The 20,688-nt window shown below is 33.3% G+C and overlaps 1 protein-coding gene across 1 annotated transcript in view; it reads left to right on the plus strand.

The window, feature by feature from the left end:
• Positions 1 to 20,218, plus strand: part of LOC144010316 (interleukin-6 receptor subunit beta-like) — a 49,302-nt gene extending 29,084 nt beyond the window's left edge. The window contains exons 15-17 of the mRNA XM_077510594.1: positions 19,152 to 19,295; positions 19,370 to 19,510; positions 19,829 to 20,218. Coding sequence (XP_077366720.1) covers positions 19,152 to 19,295; positions 19,370 to 19,510; positions 19,829 to 19,944 — 401 coding nt within the window. The 3' untranslated portion in view covers positions 19,945 to 20,218. The remainder of the gene's footprint in view (positions 1 to 19,151; positions 19,296 to 19,369; positions 19,511 to 19,828) is intronic.
• The last annotated feature ends 470 nt before the right edge of the window (positions 20,219 to 20,688 follow it).

Below are 20,688 nucleotides of genomic sequence, written 5' to 3' on the forward strand. Positions count from 1 at the left end.
GAAAAAAAACGCCTTACTATACATGGTCGTTTTTTTAATCAAATAAAAAACGCCTTACTATACATTTGTCGTTTTTTTCGGGGGAAAAAAAACGCCTTACTATACATGGTCGGGTTTTTTTTTTAACAAAATAAAAAACGCCTTACTATACATTGTCATTTTTTTAAGGGGAAAAAAACGCCTTACTATACATGGTCGTTTTTTTAATCAAATAAAAAACGCCTTACGAGACACTGTCATTTTTTTAGGGGGAAAAAAAACGCCTTACTATACATTGTCGTTTTTTTAGGGGGAAAAAAAACGCCTTACTATACATGGTCGTTTTTTTTTAACAATATAAAAAACGCCTTACTATACATGGTCGTTTTTTCAAAAAAAAAAAAAAAAAAACGCCTTACTATACATTGTCGTTTTTAAAAAACAAAACAAAAAAAAAACGCCTTACTATACATGGTCGTTTTTTTAGGGGGAAAAAAATGCCTTACTATACATGGTCATTTTTTTAACAAAATAAAAAACGCCTTACTATAATAAGGCATTTTTTTCCCCCATTTTTTTTTTTCAAGAAAGCCTTACTATACATGGTCGTTTTTTTTGGGTGAAAAAAAAATGCCTTACTCTCCATGGTCTTTTTTTTTTGGGAGAAAAAAATGCCTTACTATACATGGTCGTTTTTTTTGGGTGAAAAAAAAATGACTTACTCTACATGGTCGTTTTATGGGGGAGAAAAAAAATGCCTTACGATACATAGTCGTTTTTTGGGGGGAGAAAAAAAAAATGCCTTACTATACATGGTCGTTTTTTGGGGGTGGAAAAAAATGCCTTACTATACATGGCCGTTTTTTTTTGGGTGGAAAAAAATGCCTTACTATATATACATGGTCGTTTTTTTGGGAGAAAAAAAATGCATTACTATACATGGTCAATTTTTTGGGTGGAAAAAAAATGCCTTACTATACATGGCCGTTTTTTTTTGGGTGGAAAAAAATGCCTTACTATATATACATGGTCGTTTTTTTGGGAGAAAAAAAATGCATTACTATACATGGTCATTTTTTTGGGTGGAAAAAAAATGCCTTACTATACATGGTCGGTTTTTTTTGGGTGGAAAAAAAAAGCCTTACTATACATGGTCGGTTTTTTTTGGGTGGAAAAAAATGCCTTACTATACATGGTCGTTTTTTTTGGGTGGAAAAAAAATGCCTTACTATACATAGTCGTTTTTTTTTTGGAGAGAAAAAAAAATGCATTACTATACATGGCCGTTTTATTGGGGTGGAAAAAAATGCCTTACTATACATGCTCGTTTTTTTGGGAGAAAAAAAAAAGCCTTACTATACATGGTCGGGGTTTTTTTTTGGGTGGAAAAAAAATGCCTTACTATACATGGTCGTTTTTTTAGGGTGGAAAAAAAGTGCCTTACTATGCATGCTCTTTTTTTTGGGGTGGAAAAAAATGCCTTACTATATATACATGGTCGTTTTTTTGGGAGAAAAAAAATGCATTACTATACATGGTCGTTTTTTTGGGTGGAAAAAAAATGCCTGACTATACATGGTCGTTTTTTTGGGTGGAAAAAAATGCCTTACTATATATACATGGTCGTTTTTTTGGGAGAAAAAAAATGCATTACTCTACATGGTCATTTTTTTGGGTGGAAAAAAAATGCCTTACTATACATGGCCGTTTTTTTTTGGGTGGAAAAAAATGCCTTACTATATATACATGGTCGTTTTTTTGGGAGAAAAAAAATGCATTACTATACATGGTCATTTTTTTGGGTGGAAAAAAAATGCCTTACTATACATGGTCGGTTTTTTTTGGGTGGAAAAAAATGCCTTACTATACATGGTCGGTTTTTTTTGGGTGGAAAAAAATGCCTTACTATACATGGTCGTTTTTTTTGGGTGGAAAAAAAATGCCTTACTATACATAGTCGTTTTTTTTTTGGAGAGAAAAAAAAATGCATTACTATACATGGCCGTTTTATTGGGGTGGAAAAAAATACCTTACTATACATGCTCGTTTTTTTGGGAGAAAAAAAAATGCCTTACTATACATGGTCGGGGTTTTTTTTTGGGTGGAAAAAAAATGCCTTACTATACATGGTCGTTTTTTTAGGGTGGAAAAAAAGTGCCTTACTATGCATGCTCTTTTTTTTGGGGTGGAAAAAAATGCCTTACTATATATACATGGTCGTTTTTTTGGGAGAAAAAAAATGCATTACTATACATGGTCGTTTTTTTGGGTGGAAAAAAAATGCCTGACTATACATGGTCGTTTTTTTGGGTGGAAAAAAATGCCTTACTATATATACATGGTCGTTTTTTTGGGAGAAAAAAAATGCATTACTATACATGGTCGTTTTTTTGGGTGGAAAAAAAATGCCTTACTATACATGGTCGTTTTTTTGGGTGGAAAAAAAATGCCTTACTATACATGGTCGGTTTTTTTTGGGTGGAAAAAAATGCCTTACTATACATGGTCGGTTTTTTTTGGGTGGAAAAAAATGCCTTACTATACATGGTCGTTTTCTTTTTTGGGTGGGAAAAAAAAAGGCCTTACTATACATGGTCGTTTTTTGGGGTGGAAAAAAAATGCCTTACTATACATAGTCCGGTTTTTTTTGGAGAGAAAAAAAATGCATTACTATACATGGCCGTTTTATTGGGGTGGAAAAAAATGCCTTACTATACATGCTCGTTTTTTTGGGAGAAAAAAAAAATGCCTTACTATACATGGTCGGGTTTTTTTTTTTGGGTGGAAAAAAAATGCCTTACTATACATGGTCGTTTTTTTAGGGTGGAAAAAAAGTGCCTTACTATGCATGCTCTTTTTTTTTGGGTGGAAAAAAATGCCTTACTATATATACATGGTCGTTTTTTTGGGAGAAAAAAAATGCATTACTATACATGGTCGTTTTTGTGGGTGGAAAAAAAATGCCTGACTATACATGGTCGTTTTTTGGGGTGGAAAAAAATGCCTTACTATATATACATGGTCGTTTTTTTGGGAGAAAAAAAATGCATTACTATACATGGTCGGTTTTTTTTGGGTGGAAAAAAAATGCCTTACTATACATGGTCGGTTTTTTTTGGGTGGAAAAAAAATGCCTTACTATACATGGTCGTTTTCTTTTTTGGGTGGGAAAAAAATGCCTTACTATACATGGTCGTTTTTTGGGGTGGAAAAAAAATGCCTTACTGTACATAGTTGGTTTTTTTTTGGAGAGAAAAAAAAATGCATTACTATACATGGCCGTTTTTTTGGGGTGGAAAAAAATGCCTTACTATACATGGTCGTTTTTTTGGGAGAAAAAAATGCCTTACTATACATAGTCGTTTTTTGGGGGAGAAAAAAAAAACCTTACTATAATGGTCGTTTTTTTGGGGGGTGGAAAAAAAGTGCCTTACTATGCATGCTCTTTTTTTGGGGGGAGAAAAAAAAATGCCTTACTATACATGGTCGTTTTTTTTTTGGGTGGAAAAAAAATTCCTTACTATACATGGTCATTTTTTTGGGGTGGAAAAAAAATGCCTTACTATACATGGTCGTTTTTTTGGAGAGAAAAAAAAATGCCTTACTATAATGGTTGGTTTTTTTTGGGGTGGAAAAAAATGCCTTACTATACATGCTCGTTTTTTTTTTGGGAGAAAAAAAATGCCTTACTATACATGGTCGTTTTTTTGGGGGGGGGGTGGAAAAAAATGCCTTAATATACATGGTCATTTTTTTTGGGTGGAAAAAAATGCCTTACTATACATGGTAGTTTTTTTGGGAGAAAAAAAATGCCTTACTATACATAGTCGTTTTTTTGGGGAGAAAAAAAATGCCTTACTATAATGGTCGTTTTTTTTGGGGTGGAAAAAAATGCCTTACTATACATGGTCGGTTTTTTTTGGGTGGAAAAAAATGCCTTACTATACATGGTCGTTTTCTTTTTTGGGTGGAAAAAAAATGCCTTACTATACATAGTCGTTTTTTTGGGGAGAAAAAAAAATGCCTTACTATACATGGTCGTTTTTTTGGGGGGGTGAAAAAAAAATACCTTACTATATATACATGGTCGTTTTTTTGGGGGGTGGTGGAAAAAAATGCCTTACTATACATGCTCATTTTTTGGGGGAGAAAAAAAAATGCCTTACTATACATGGTCGTTTTTTGTTTTTTTTGGGTGGAAAAAAAATGCCTTACTATACATGGTCATTTTTTGGGGGGTGGAAAAAAAATGCCTTACTATACATGGTCGTTTTTTGGGGAGAAAAAAATGCCTTACTATACATAGTCGTTTTTTTGGGGAGAAAAAAAATGCCTTACTATACATGGTCGGTTTTTTTTGGGTGGAAAAAAATGCCTTACTATACATGGTCGTTTTCTTTTTTGGGTGGAAAAAAAATGCCTTACTATACATGGTCATTGTTTTGGGAGAAAAAAAAACGCCTTACTATACATAGTCGTTTTTTTGGGGAGAAAAAAAAATGCCTTACTATACATGGTCGTTTTTTTGGGGGGGTGAAAAAAAAATACCTTACTATATATACATGGTCGTTTTTTTGGGGGGGGTGGTGGAAAAAAATGCCTTAATATACATGGTCATTTTTTTTGGGTGGAAAAAAATGCCTTACTATACATGGTAGTTTTTTTGGGAGAAAAAAAATGCCTTACTATACATAGTCGTTTTTTTGGGGAGAAAAAAAATGCCTTACTATAATGGTCGTTTTTTTTGGGGTGGAAAAAAATGCCTTACTATACATGGTCGGTTTTTTTTGGGTGGAAAAAAATGCCTTACTATACATGGTCGTTTTCTTTTTTGGGTGGAAAAAAAATGCCTTACTATACATAGTCGTTTTTTTGGGGAGAAAAAAAAATGCCTTACTATACATTGTCGTTTTTTTGGGGGGGTGAAAAAAAAATACCTTACTATATATACATGGTCGTTTTTTTGGGGGGTGGTGGAAAAAAATGCCTTACTATACATGCTCATTTTTTGGGGGAGAAAAAAAAATGCCTTACTATACATGGTCGTTTTTTGTTTTTTTTGGGTGGAAAAAAAATGCCTTACTATACATGGTCATTTTTTTGGGGGTGGAAAAAAAATGCCTTACTATACATGGTCGTTTTTTGGGGAGAAAAAAATGCCTTACTATACATAGTCGTTTTTTTGGGGAGAAAAAAAATGCCTTACTATACATGGTCGGTTTTTTTTGGGTGGAAAAAAATGCCTTACTATACATGGTCGTTTTCTTTTTTGGGTGGAAAAAAAATGCCTTACTATACATGGTCATTTTTTTGGGAGAAAAAAAAATGCCTTACTATACATAGTCGTTTTTTTGGGGAGAAAAAAAAATGCCTTACTATACATGGTCGTTTTTTTGGGGGGGTGAAAAAAAAATACCTTACTATATATACATGGTCGTTTTTTTGGGGGGTGGTGGAAAAAAATGCCTTACTATACATGCTCATTTTTTGGGGGAGAAAAAAAAAATGCCTTACTATACATGGTCGTTTTTTGTTTTTTTTGGGTGGAAAAAAAATGCCTTACTATACATGGTCATTTTTTTGGGGGTGGAAAAAAAATGCCTTACTATACATGGTCGTTTTTTGGGGAGAAAAAAATGCCTTACTATACATAGTCGTTTTTTTGGGGAGAAAAAAAATGCCTTACTATAATGGTCGTTTTTTTTGGGGTGGAAAAAAATGCCTTACTATACATGGTCGTTTTTTTTGGGTGGAAAAAAAATGCCTTACTATACATGGTCGTTTTTTTGGGAGAAAAAAAAAAAGCCTTACTATACATAGTTGTTTTTTTGGGGAGAAAAAGAAAATGCCTTAGGTCGTTTTTTTGAGGGGGTGAAAAAAAAAAAAAACCTTACTATACATGGTAATTTTTTGATAAAAAAAAAAAAGCCTTACTATACATGGCCATTTTTTGATAGAAAAAAAGCCTTACTATACATGGTCATTTTTTGATGATAAAAAAAAGCCTTACTATACATGGCCATTTTTTGATAGAAAAAAAAGCCTTACTATACATGGTCATTTTTTGATGATAAAAAAAAGCCTTACTATACATGGTCATTTTTTGATAGAAAAAAAGCCTTACTATACATGGTCATTTTTTGATAATAAATAAAAAGCCTTACTATACATGGCCGTTTTATTGGGGTGGAAAAAAATGCCTTACTATACATGCTCGTTTTTTTGGGAGAAAAAAAAATGCCTTACTATACATGGTCGGGTTTTTTTTTTGGGTGGAAAAAAAATGCCTTACTATACATGGTCGTTTTTTTAGGGTGGAAAAAAAGTGCCTTACTATGCATGCTCTTTTTTTTTGGGTGGAAAAAAATGCCTTACTATATATACATGGTTGTTTTTTTGGGGTTGAAAAAAATGCCTTACTATACATGGTCTGTTTTTTGGGGTTGAAAAAAATGCCTTCCTATACATGGTCGTTTTTTGGGGAGAAAAAAAATGCCTTACGATACATAGTCGTTTTTTGGGGGGAGAAAAAAAATGCCTTACTATACATGGTCGTTTTTTGGGGGTGGAAAAAAAATGCCTTACTATACATGGCCGTTTTTTTTTGGGTGGAAAAAAATGCCTTACTATATATACATGGTCGTTTTTTTGGGAGAAAAAAAATGCATTACTATACATGGTCATTTTTTTGGGTGGAAAAAAAATGCCTTACTATACATGGTCGTTTTTTTGGGTGGAAAAAAAATGCCTTACTATACATAGTCGTTTTTTTTTTGGAGAGAAAAAAAAATGCATTACTATACATGGCCGTTTTATTGGGGTGGAAAAAAATGCCTTACTATACATGCTCGTTTTTTTGGGGGGTGGAAAAAAAATGCCTTACTATACATGGTCGTTTATTGGGGGAGAAAAAAAATGCCTTACTATACATGGTCGTTTTTTTGGGGTTGAAAAAAATGCCTTACTATACATGGTCTGTTTTTTGGGGTTGAAAAAAATGCCTTCCTATACATAGTCGTTTTTTGGGGGGAGAAAAAAAAAATGCCTTACTATACATGGTCGTTTTTTGGGGGTGGAAAAAAAATGCCTTACTATACATGGCCGTTTTTTTTTTGGGTGGAAAAAAATGCCTTACTATATATACATGGTCGTTTTTTTGGGAGAAAAAAAATGCATTACTATACATGGTCATTTTTTTGGGTGGAAAAAAAATGCCTTACTATACATGGTCGTTTTTTTGGGTGGAAAAAAAATGCCTTACTATACATAGTCGTTTTTTTTTTGGAGAGAAAAAAAAATGCATTACTATACATGGCCGTTTTATTGGGGTGGAAAAAAATGCCTTACTATACATGCTCGTTTTTTTGGGAGAAAAAAAAATGCCTTACTATACATGGTCGGGGTTTTTTTTTGGGTGGAAAAAAAGTGCCTTACTATGCATGCTCTTTTTTTTTGGGTGGAAAAAAATGCCTTACTATACATGGTCGTTTTTTTAGGGTGGAAAAAAAGTGCCTTACTATGCATGCTCTTTTTTTTTGGGTGGAAAAAAATGCCTGACTATATATACATGGTCGTTTTTTTGGGAGAAAAAAAACGCCTTACTATACATAGTCGTTTTTTTGGGGAGAAAAAAAAATGCCTTACTATACATGGTCGTTTTTTTGGGGGGGTGAAAAAAAAATACCTTACTATATATACATGGTCGTTTTTTTGGGGGGGGTGGTGGAAAAAAATGCCTTAATATACATGGTCATTTTTTTTGGGTGGAAAAAAATGCCTTACTATACATGGTAGTTTTTTTGGGAGAAAAAAAATGCCTTACTATACATAGTCGTTTTTTTGGGGAGAAAAAAAATGCCTTACTATAATGGTCGTTTTTTTTGGGGTGGAAAAAAATGCCTTACTATACATGGTCGGTTTTTTTTGGGTGGAAAAAAATGCCTTACTATACATGGTCGTTTTCTTTTTTGGGTGGAAAAAAAATGCCTTACTATACATAGTCGTTTTTTTGGGGAGAAAAAAAAATGCCTTACTATACATTGTCGTTTTTTTGGGGGGGTGAAAAAAAAATACCTTACTATATATACATGGTCGTTTTTTTGGGGGGTGGTGGAAAAAAATGCCTTACTATACATGCTCATTTTTTGGGGGAGAAAAAAAAATGCCTTACTATACATGGTCGTTTTTTGTTTTTTTTGGGTGGAAAAAAAATGCCTTACTATACATGGTCATTTTTTTGGGGGTGGAAAAAAAATGCCTTACTATACATGGTCGTTTTTTGGGGAGAAAAAAATGCCTTACTATACATAGTCGTTTTTTTGGGGAGAAAAAAAATGCCTTACTATACATGGTCGGTTTTTTTTGGGTGGAAAAAAATGCCTTACTATACATGGTCGTTTTCTTTTTTGGGTGGAAAAAAAATGCCTTACTATACATGGTCATTTTTTTGGGAGAAAAAAAAATGCCTTACTATACATAGTCGTTTTTTTGGGGAGAAAAAAAAATGCCTTACTATACATGGTCGTTTTTTTGGGGGGGTGAAAAAAAAATACCTTACTATATATACATGGTCGTTTTTTTGGGGGGTGGTGGAAAAAAATGCCTTACTATACATGCTCATTTTTTGGGGGAGAAAAAAAAAATGCCTTACTATACATGGTCGTTTTTTGTTTTTTTTGGGTGGAAAAAAAATGCCTTACTATACATGGTCATTTTTTTGGGGGTGGAAAAAAAATGCCTTACTATACATGGTCGTTTTTTGGGGAGAAAAAAATGCCTTACTATACATAGTCGTTTTTTTGGGGAGAAAAAAAATGCCTTACTATAATGGTCGTTTTTTTTGGGGTGGAAAAAAATGCCTTACTATACATGGTCGTTTTTTTTGGGTGGAAAAAAAATGCCTTACTATACATGGTCGTTTTTTTGGGAGAAAAAAAAAAAGCCTTACTATACATAGTTGTTTTTTTGGGGAGAAAAAGAAAATGCCTTAGGTCGTTTTTTTGAGGGGGTGAAAAAAAAAAAAAACCTTACTATACATGGTAATTTTTTGATAAAAAAAAAAAAGCCTTACTATACATGGCCATTTTTTGATAGAAAAAAAGCCTTACTATACATGGTCATTTTTTGATGATAAAAAAAAGCCTTACTATACATGGCCATTTTTTGATAGAAAAAAAAGCCTTACTATACATGGTCATTTTTTGATGATAAAAAAAAGCCTTACTATACATGGTCATTTTTTGATAGAAAAAAAGCCTTACTATACATGGTCATTTTTTGATAATAAATAAAAAGCCTTACTATACATGGCCGTTTTATTGGGGTGGAAAAAAATGCCTTACTATACATGCTCGTTTTTTTGGGAGAAAAAAAAATGCCTTACTATACATGGTCGGGTTTTTTTTTTGGGTGGAAAAAAAATGCCTTACTATACATGGTCGTTTTTTTAGGGTGGAAAAAAAGTGCCTTACTATGCATGCTCTTTTTTTTTGGGTGGAAAAAAATGCCTTACTATATATACATGGTTGTTTTTTTGGGGTTGAAAAAAATGCCTTACTATACATGGTCTGTTTTTTGGGGTTGAAAAAAATGCCTTCCTATACATGGTCGTTTTTTGGGGAGAAAAAAAATGCCTTACGATACATAGTCGTTTTTTGGGGGGAGAAAAAAAATGCCTTACTATACATGGTCGTTTTTTGGGGGTGGAAAAAAAATGCCTTACTATACATGGCCGTTTTTTTTTGGGTGGAAAAAAATGCCTTACTATATATACATGGTCGTTTTTTTGGGAGAAAAAAAATGCATTACTATACATGGTCATTTTTTTGGGTGGAAAAAAAATGCCTTACTATACATGGTCGTTTTTTTGGGTGGAAAAAAAATGCCTTACTATACATAGTCGTTTTTTTTTTGGAGAGAAAAAAAAATGCATTACTATACATGGCCGTTTTATTGGGGTGGAAAAAAATGCCTTACTATACATGCTCGTTTTTTTGGGGGGTGGAAAAAAAATGCCTTACTATACATGGTCGTTTATTGGGGGAGAAAAAAAATGCCTTACTATACATGGTCGTTTTTTTGGGGTTGAAAAAAATGCCTTACTATACATGGTCTGTTTTTTGGGGTTGAAAAAAATGCCTTCCTATACATAGTCGTTTTTTGGGGGGAGAAAAAAAAAATGCCTTACTATACATGGTCGTTTTTTGGGGGTGGAAAAAAAATGCCTTACTATACATGGCCGTTTTTTTTTGGGTGGAAAAAAATGCCTTACTATATATACATGGTCGTTTTTTTGGGAGAAAAAAAATGCATTACTATACATGGTCATTTTTTTGGGTGGAAAAAAAATGCCTTACTATACATGGTCGTTTTTTTGGGTGGAAAAAAAATGCCTTACTATACATAGTCGTTTTTTTTTTGGAGAGAAAAAAAAATGCATTACTATACATGGCCGTTTTATTGGGGTGGAAAAAAATGCCTTACTATACATGCTCGTTTTTTTGGGAGAAAAAAAAATGCCTTACTATACATGGTCGGGGTTTTTTTTTGGGTGGAAAAAAAGTGCCTTACTATGCATGCTCTTTTTTTTTGGGTGGAAAAAAATGCCTTACTATACATGGTCGTTTTTTTAGGGTGGAAAAAAAGTGCCTTACTATGCATGCTCTTTTTTTTTGGGTGGAAAAAAATGCCTGACTATATATACATGGTCGTTTTTTTGGGAGAAAAAAAATGCATTACTATACATGGTCGTTTTTTTGGGTGGAAAAAAAATGCCTGACTATACATGGTCGTTTTTTTGGGTGGAAAAAAATGCCTTACTATATATACATGGTCGTTTTTTTGGGAGAAAAAAAATGCATTACTATACATGGTCGTTTTTTTGGGTGGAAAAAAAATGCCTTACTATACATGGTCGTTTTTTTGGGTGGAAAAAAAATGCCTTACTATACATGGTCGGTTTTTTTTTGGGTGGAAAAAAATGCCTTACTATACATGGTCGGTTTTTTTTGGGTGGAAAAAAATGCCTTACTATACATGGCCGTTTTTTTTTTGGGTGGAAAAAAATGCCTTACTATATATACATGGTCGTTTTTTTGGGAGAAAAAAAATGCATTACTATACATGGTCATTTTTTTGGGTGGAAAAAAAATGCCTTACTATACATGGTCGTTTTTTTGGGTGGAAAAAAAATGCCTTACTATACATAGTCGTTTTTTTTTTTGGAGAGAAAAAAAAATGCATTACTATACATGGCCGTTTTATTGGGGTGGAAAAAAATGCCTTACTATACATGCTCGTTTTTTTGGGAGAAAAAAAAATGCCTTACTATACATGGTCGGGTTTTTTTTTTGGGTGGAAAAAAAATGCCTTACTATACATGGTCGTTTTTTTAGGGTGGAAAAAAAGTGCCTTACTATACATGGTCGTTTTTTTAGGGTGGAAAAAAAGTGCCTTACTATGCATGCTCTTTTTTTTTGGGTGGAAAAAAATGCCTTACTATATATACATGGTCGTTTTTTTGGGAGAAAAAAAAAATGCCTTACTATACATGGTCTGTTTTTTGGGGTTGAAAAAAATGCCTTCCTATACATGGTCGTTTTTTGGGGAGAAAAAAAATGCCTTACGATACATAGTCGTTTTTTGGGGGGAGAAAAAAAAAAGCCTTACTATACATGGTCGTTTTTTGGGGGTGGAAAAAAAATGCCTTACTATACATGGCCATTTTTTTTGGGGTGGAAAAAAATGCCTTACTATATATACATGGTCGTTTTTTTGGGAGAAAAAAAATGCATTACTATACATGGTCATTTTTTTGGGTGGAAAAAAAATGCCTTACTATACATGGTCGTTTTTTTGGGTGGAAAAAAAATGCCTTACTATACATAGTCGTTTTTTTTTTTGGAGAGAAAAAAAAATGCATTACTATACATGGCCGTTTTATTGGGGTGGAAAAAAATGCCTTACTATACATGCTCGTTTTTTTGGGGGGTGGAAAAAAAATGCCTTACTATACATGGTCGTTTATTGGGGGAGAAAAAAATGCCTTACTATACATGGTCGTTTTTTTGGGGTTGAAAAAAATGCCTTACTATACATGGTCTGTTTTTTGGGGTTGAAAAAAATGCCTTCCTATACATGGTCGTTTTTTGGGGAGAAAAAAAATGCCTTACGATACATAGTCGTTTTTTGGGGGGAGAAAAAAAAAAGCCTTACTATACATGGTCGTTTTTTGGGGGTGGAAAAAAAATGCCTTACTATACATGGCCGTTTTTTTTTGGGTGGAAAAAAATGCCTTACTATATATACATGGTTGTTTTTTTGGGGTTGAAAAAAATGCCTTACTATACATGGTCTGTTTTTTGGGGTTGAAAAAAATGCCTTCCTATACATGGTCGTTTTTTGGGGAGAAAAAAAATGCCTTACGATACATAGTCGTTTTTTGGGGGGAGAAAAAAAATGCCTTACTATACATGGTCGTTTTTTGGGGGTGGAAAAAAAATGCCTTACTATACATGGCCGTTTTTTTTTGGGTGGAAAAAAATGCCTTACTATATATACATGGTCGTTTTTTTGGGAGAAAAAAAATGCATTACTATACATGGTCATTTTTTTGGGTGGAAAAAAAATGCCTTACTATACATGGTCGTTTTTTTGGGTGGAAAAAAAATGCCTTACTATACATAGTCGTTTTTTTTTTGGAGAGAAAAAAAAATGCATTACTATACATGGCCGTTTTATTGGGGTGGAAAAAAATGCCTTACTATACATGCTCGTTTTTTTGGGGGGTGGAAAAAAAATGCCTTACTATACATGGTCGTTTATTGGGGGAGAAAAAAAATGCCTTACTATACATGGTCGTTTTTTTGGGGTTGAAAAAAATGCCTTACTATACATGGTCTGTTTTTTGGGGTTGAAAAAAATGCCTTCCTATACATAGTCGTTTTTTGGGGGGAGAAAAAAAAAATGCCTTACTATACATGGTCGTTTTTTGGGGGTGGAAAAAAAATGCCTTACTATACATGGCCGTTTTTTTTTGGGTGGAAAAAAATGCCTTACTATATATACATGGTCGTTTTTTTGGGAGAAAAAAAATGCATTACTATACATGGTCATTTTTTTGGGTGGAAAAAAAATGCCTTACTATACATGGTCGTTTTTTTGGGTGGAAAAAAAATGCCTTACTATACATAGTCGTTTTTTTTTTGGAGAGAAAAAAAAATGCATTACTATACATGGCCGTTTTATTGGGGTGGAAAAAAATGCCTTACTATACATGCTCGTTTTTTTGGGAGAAAAAAAAATGCCTTACTATACATGGTCGGGGTTTTTTTTTGGGTGGAAAAAAAGTGCCTTACTATGCATGCTCTTTTTTTTTGGGTGGAAAAAAATGCCTTACTATACATGGTCGTTTTTTTAGGGTGGAAAAAAAGTGCCTTACTATGCATGCTCTTTTTTTTGGGGTGGAAAAAAATGCCTGACTATATATACATGGTCGTTTTTTTGGGAGAAAAAAAATGCATTACTATACATGGTCGTTTTTTTGGGTGGAAAAAAAATGCCTGACTATACATGGTCGTTTTTTTGGGTGGAAAAAAATGCCTTACTATATATACATGGTCGTTTTTTTGGGAGAAAAAAAATGCATTACTATACATGGTCGTTTTTTTGGGTGGAAAAAAAATGCCTTACTATACATGGTCGTTTTTTTGGGTGGAAAAAAAATGCCTTACTATACATGGTCGGTTTTTTTTTGGGTGGAAAAAAATGCCTTACTATACATGGTCGGTTTTTTTTGGGTGGAAAAAAATGCCTTACTATACATGGCCGTTTTTTTTTGGGTGGAAAAAAATGCCTTACTATATATACATGGTCGTTTTTTTGGGAGAAAAAAAATGCATTACTATACATGGTCATTTTTTTGGGTGGAAAAAAAATGCCTTACTATACATAGTCGTTTTTTTTTTGGAGAGAAAAAAAAATGCATTACTATACATGGCCGTTTTATTGGGGTGGAAAAAAATGCCTTACTATACATGCTCGTTTTTTTGGGAGAAAAAAAAATGCCTTACTATACATGGTCGGGTTTTTTTTTTGGGTGGAAAAAAAATGCCTTACTATACATGGTCGTTTTTTTAGGGTGGAAAAAAAGTGCCTTACTATGCATGCTCTTTTTTTTTGGGTGGAAAAAAATGCCTTACTATATATACATGGTCGTTTTTTTGGGAGAAAAAAAAAATGCCTTACTATACATGGTCTGTTTTTTGGGGTTGAAAAAAATGCCTTCCTATACATGGTCGTTTTTTGGGGAGAAAAAAAATGCCTTACGATACATAGTCGTTTTTTGGGGGGAGAAAAAAAAATGCCTTACTATACATGGTCGTTTTTTGGGGGTGGAAAAAAAATGCCTTACTATACATGGCCATTTTTTTTGGGGTGGAAAAAAATGCCTTACTATATATACATGGTCGTTTTTTTGGGAGAAAAAAAATGCATTACTATACATGGTCATTTTTTTGGGTGGAAAAAAAATGCCTTACTATACATGGTCGTTTTTTTGGGTGGAAAAAAAATGCCTTACTATACATAGTCGTTTTTTTTTTTGGAGAGAAAAAAAAATGCATTACTATACATGGCCGTTTTATTGGGGTGGAAAAAAATGCCTTACTATACATGCTCGTTTTTTTGGGGGGTGGAAAAAAAATGCCTTACTATACATGGTCGTTTATTGGGGGAGAAAAAAATGCCTTACTATACATGGTCGTTTTTTTGGGGTTGAAAAAAATGCCTTACTATACATGGTCTGTTTTTTGGGGTTGAAAAAAATGCCTTCCTATACATGGTCGTTTTTTGGGGAGAAAAAAAATGCCTTACGATACATAGTCGTTTTTTGGGGGGAGAAAAAAAAATGCCTTACTATACATGGTCGTTTTTTGGGGGTGGAAAAAAAATGCCTTACTATACATGGCCGTTTTTTTTTGGGTGGAAAAAAATGCCTTACTATATATACATGGTCGTTTTTTTGGGAGAAAAAAAATGCATACATGGTCATTTTTTGGGTGGAAAAAAAATGCCTTACTATACATGGTCGTTTTTTTGGGTGGAAAAAAAATGCCTTACTATACATAGTCGTTTTTTTTTTGGAGAGAAAAAAAAATGCATTACTATACATGGCCGTTTTATTGGGGTGGAAAAAAATGCCTTACTATACATGCTCGTTTTTTTGGGAGAAAAAAAAATGCCTTACTATACATGGTCGGTTTTTTTTTTTGGGTGGAATAAAAGTGCCTTACTATGCATGCTCTTTTTTTTGGGGTGGAAAAAAATGCCTTACTATACATGGTCGTTTTTTTAGGGTGGAAAAAAAGTGCCTTACTATGCATGCTCTTTTTTTTTGGGTGGAAAAAAATGCCTTACTATATATACATGGTCGTTTTTTTGGGAGAAAAAAAATGCATTACTATACATGGTCGTTTTTTTGGGTGGAAAAAAAATGCCTGACTATACATGGTCGTTTTTTTGGGTGGAAAAAAATGCCTTACTATATATACATGGTCGTTTTTTTGGGAGAAAAAAAATGCATTACTATACATGGTCGTTTTTTTGGGTGGAAAAAAAATGCCTTACTATACATGGTCGGTTTTTTTGGGGTGGAAAAAAATGCCTTACTATACATGGTCGGTTTTTTTTGGGTGGAAAAAAATGCCTTACTATACATGGTCGTTTTCTTTTTTGGGTGGGAAAAAAATGCCTTACTATACATGGTCGTTTTTTGGGGTGGAAAAAAAATGCCTTACTATACATAGTCGTTTTTTTTTTGGAGAGGAAAAAAAAATGCATTACTATACATGGCCGTTTTATTGGGGTGGAAAAAAATGCCTTACTATACATGCTCGTTTTTTTGGGAGAAAAAAAAAATGCCTTACTATACATGGTCGGGTTTTTTTTTGGGTGGAAAAAAAATGCCTTACTATACATGGTCGTTTTTTTAGGGTGGAAAAAAAGTGCCTTACTATGCATGCTCTTTTTTTTTGGGTGGAAAAAAATGCCTTACTATATATACATGGTCGTTTTTTTGGGAGAAAAAAAATGCATTACTATACATGGTCGTTTTTGTGGGTGAAAAAAAAATGCCTGACTATACATGGTCGTTTTTTGGGGTGGAAAAAAATGCCTTACTATATATACATGGTCGTTTTTTTGGGAGAAAAAAAATGCATTACTATACATGGTCGGTTTTTTTTGGGTGGAAAAAAAATGCCTTACTATACATGGTCGTTTTCTTTTTTGGGTGGGAAAAAAATGCATTACTATACATGGTCGTTTTTTTGGGAGAAAAAAATGCCTTACTATACATAGTCGTTTTTTGGGGGAGAAAAAAAAAACCTTACTATAATGGTCGTTTTTTTTGGGGGGTGGAAAAAAAGTGCCTTACTATGCATGCTCTTTTTTTGGGGGGAGAAAAAAAAATGCCTTACTATACATGGTCGTTTTTTTTTGGGGTGGAAAAAAAATTCCTTACTATACATGGTCATTTTTTGGGGGTGGAAAAAAAATGCCTTACTATACATGGTCGTTTTTTTGGAGAGAAAAAAAAATGCCTTACTATAATGGTCGTTTTTTTTTGGGGTGGAAAAAAATGCCTTACTATACATGCTCGTTTTTTGGGGAGAAAAAAAATGCCTTACTATACATGGTCGTTTTTTTTTGTGGCGGGGGGGTGGGGGGGTGGAAAAAAATGCCTTAATATACATGGTCATTTTTTTTGGGTGGAAAAAAATGCCTTACTATACATGGTAGTTTTTTTGGGAGAAAAAAAATGCCTTACTATACATAGTCGTTTTTTTGGGGAGAAAAAAATGCCTTACTATAATGGTCGTTTTTTTTTTGGGTGGAAAAAAATGCCTTACTATACATGGTCGTTTTCTTTTTTGGGTGGAAAAAAAATGCCTTACTATACATGGTCATTTTTTTGGGAGAAAAAAAAATGCCTTACTATACATAGTCGTTTTTTTGGGGAGAAAAAAAAATGCCTTACTATACATGGTCGTTTTTTGGGGGGGGTGAAAAAAAAATACCTTACTATATATACATGGTCGTTTTTTTGGGGGGTGGTGGAAAAAAATGCCTTACTATACATGCTCATTTTTTGGGGGAGAAAAAAAAAATGCCTTACTATACATGGTCGTTTTTTGTTTTTTTTGGGTGGAAAAAAAATGCCTTACTATACATGGTCATTTTTTTGGGGGTGGAAAAAAAATGCCTTACTATACATGGTCGTTTTTTGGGGAGAAAAAAATGCCTTACTATACATAGTCGTTTTTTTGGGGAGAAAAAAAATGCCTTACTATAATGGTCGTTTTTTTTGGGGTGGAAAAAAATGCCTTACTATACATGGTCGTTTTTTTTGGGTGGAAAAAAATGCCTTACTATACATGGTCGTTTTCTTTTTTGGGTGGAAAAAAAATGCCTTACTATACATGGTCATTTTTTTGGGAGAAAAAAAAATGCCTTACTATACATAGTCGTTTTTTTGGGGAGAAAAAAAAATGCCTTACTATACATGGTCGTTTTTTGGGGGGGGTGAAAAAAAAATACCTTACTATATATACATGGTCGTTTTTTTGGGGGGTGGTGGAAAAAAATGCCTTACTATACATGCTCATTTTTTGGGGGAGAAAAAAAAATGCCTTACTATACATGGTCGTTTTTTGTTTTTTTTGGGTGGAAAAAAAATGCCTTACTATACATGGTCATTTTTTTGGGGGTGGAAAAAAAATGCCTTACTATACATGGTCGTTTTTTGGGGAGAAAAAAATGCCTTACTATACATAGTCGTTTTTTTGGGGAGAAAAAAAATGCCTTACTATAATGGTCGTTTTTTTTGGGGTGGAAAAAAATGCCTTACTATACATGGTCGTTTTTTTGGGGTGGAAAAAAAATGCCTTACTATACATGGTCGTTTTTTTGGGAGAAAAAAAAAAGCCTTACTATACATAGTCGTTTTTTTGGGGAGAAAAAGAAAATGCCTTAGGTCGTTTTTTTGAGGGGGTGAAAAAAAAAAAAAACCTTACTATACATGGTAATTTTTTGATAAAAAAAAAAAAGCCTTACTATACATGGTCATTTTTTGATTTAAAAAAAAAAAAAGGCTTGCTATACATGGTCATTTTTTTTATTAAAAAAAAAAAAAGCCTTACTATACATGGCCATTTTTTGATAGAAAAAAAAGCCTTACTATACATGGTCATTTTTTGATGATAAAAAAAAGCCTTACTATACATGGTCATTTTTTGATAGAAAAAAAGCCTTACTATACATGGTCATTTTTTGATAATAAATAAAAAGCCTTACTATACATGGCCGTTTTTTTTTTTTTTATAAAAAAAAAAAAAAGACTACTATACATGGTCGTTTAAAAAAAAAAAAAGCCTTACTATAACATGGACTTTTTTTTTTTTTTTTTTAATTAAAATTTTTTTTTTACTATACAGGGTCGTTTAAAAAAAAAAAAAAAAAGCCTTACTATACATGGACGTTTTTTTTTTTTTATTAACAAAAAAAATTGCCTTACTATACATGGTCGTTAAAAAAAAAAAAAAAAAATACATCTTACTATACATGGCCGTTTTTTTTTTATTAACAAAAAAGTATTGCCTTGCTATACATAATCGTTTAAAAAAGTGACTTCCAATACATGGCCGTTTTTTTATTAACAAAAAAAAAAATTGCCTTACTATACATGGTCATTTAAAAAAAAAAAAAAAAAAAAAAAAAAAAAAAAAAAACGCCTTCCTGTAAATGGCCGTTTTTTTTTTTTTTTTTTTTATTTTTAATTAACAAAAAAAAAATGTCTTACTCTAAATGGGCGTTTTTTAATTTTTTTTAAAAATGCCTTACTATACATGATCATTTAAAAAAAAAAAAAAAAAAAGGTATTGTGTGAGCCTTGCAAAATGTCAAAATGGGGTTTCTTCAGTGGAAAATGGCTGGGAGACATTTTCGCTATAATTTATACTGAAATAATTATAGTTAGCTTTTTAAACCTAAAATATGGTTTCAGTTAATTTGCTTTTTTAGCACTTGTTTTGATGTTCTTGCATTTTTTTTTTCTTAGCTGACCTCCCTCAAGTTACAAACATGCAGACGTTTAAGCTCGCGTCTGCTCTCGATAGCTGCCGCAAATTTCTCCACCGTCAAGGTTGAGGTTAGTGACAAAAGCGCCCTTGTGAGTTGGGAAATGGAGCAGCAGGATGTATGTAGCGGGGTTATTGCCCACTACATTGTTTTCTACGGAACCGAGCAAGGACCACAGCTCAGTAAGTTCACTTTAGCCACTTGTTATTAATTTCTAACATATAAAGGTTTATTTTTTTCAATGTGCCCCTTCCAGATGTCACCGTTAATGCGACACAACAGGAGGTTCTTTTAAAGGATCTGATTCCTTACACCCATTACAGCATGCACGTCAAAGCGGCAACGCTAACTGGAGCTAGCGAAAGCAACGTGAGGCACTTTAACACAAAAACATTTGGTAAGTAACTTCGTTTCTCACGACGGCCAGCGATGGGAAACGATTTGACCTCTTGTCTGTTTCTCCCTTTTGCTTATTTGGTAAAGACATGGAATCCTCTTTAAACTTAAATGACTTGCAAATGACTCACCACCATTAAACTTGTTTTCAATCTTTTTAAGAGGGGTATATAAATAAACTGAAAAATTGTAGTTGCACAAGCGTTAAATGCGAGTCTGTTCACACCTGCCACCATTTTAGTGCCCTAAATTAAGTTCAGCTGTTCATGGAGGCACAAAATCTTCATCTGGGGTTACCGTTCCGCCTGCCTCACAACAGCGCCATCTGCTGGAAGTGTTGGGTCAACAAGAGAGCGGACGAACACGAAGAGATATCGACTCTGTCTCCTTCCAAGGAATGCACGACGCTGCTCTCCGAGGGAAGCGGTCAATTAAGCCCGTACCGAAGCCAGGGTTCTGTCGAAAGCCCCACCCAAAGTACCGGGAAAGAATTTGAGTTTTTGCTTCCAGTCAAAGAGCAGCAACTGACAGCATCGAGGATGATGGAAACAACCCATAATATACATTCAAGATACTCTATGATTATGTATCATCTGTGTCATAATGTAATGTGCATGTTTGAAATGCATCCCGAATTGATACCGATGTTGTGCAGTCATAACAGTGCAGAATAATTTATGCATGAACTGATTAAAGTGTTGAAAAACTATTAATACATCTGGCAACAGTGTGTGGTTTAACTTCATATATATAAAATAAATGTATGTATATTTTCCCCATCATATTCACTTGTGAATTGTCACACTAACCGATTTGAGAAAGGGAAAAAAACAAACAAACAAAATCACGAGTTTAACTGAACTGTCCATTTTATTACTTAAAACACAGGTTATCTAACTTTTTTTTTTTTTAACGATTTTTTAAAGACATTTTTTTTTACATGACATGTATAGTAATAGGCTCCAGCATCCTCCGCGACTCTTGTGAGGAGCAAGCTGTTATGAAAATGGATGGATGATGGATTGATGAATATTAAATACTAGTTTTTTTAAATGGCGTAATGTATCGTAAGATCTATTTATTTTTTAATGACAAGATGTATAGAAAATACTTTTTTTTTAATATGATGTATAGGCTATATACGTGGTAGTTAAAAAAATAAAAATAAACAGATTGCTT

This window comes from Festucalex cinctus, chromosome 21 (assembly GCF_051991245.1).
Source record: "Festucalex cinctus isolate MCC-2025b chromosome 21, RoL_Fcin_1.0, whole genome shotgun sequence".
Lineage (NCBI taxonomy): Eukaryota > Metazoa > Chordata > Actinopteri > Syngnathiformes > Syngnathidae > Festucalex > Festucalex cinctus.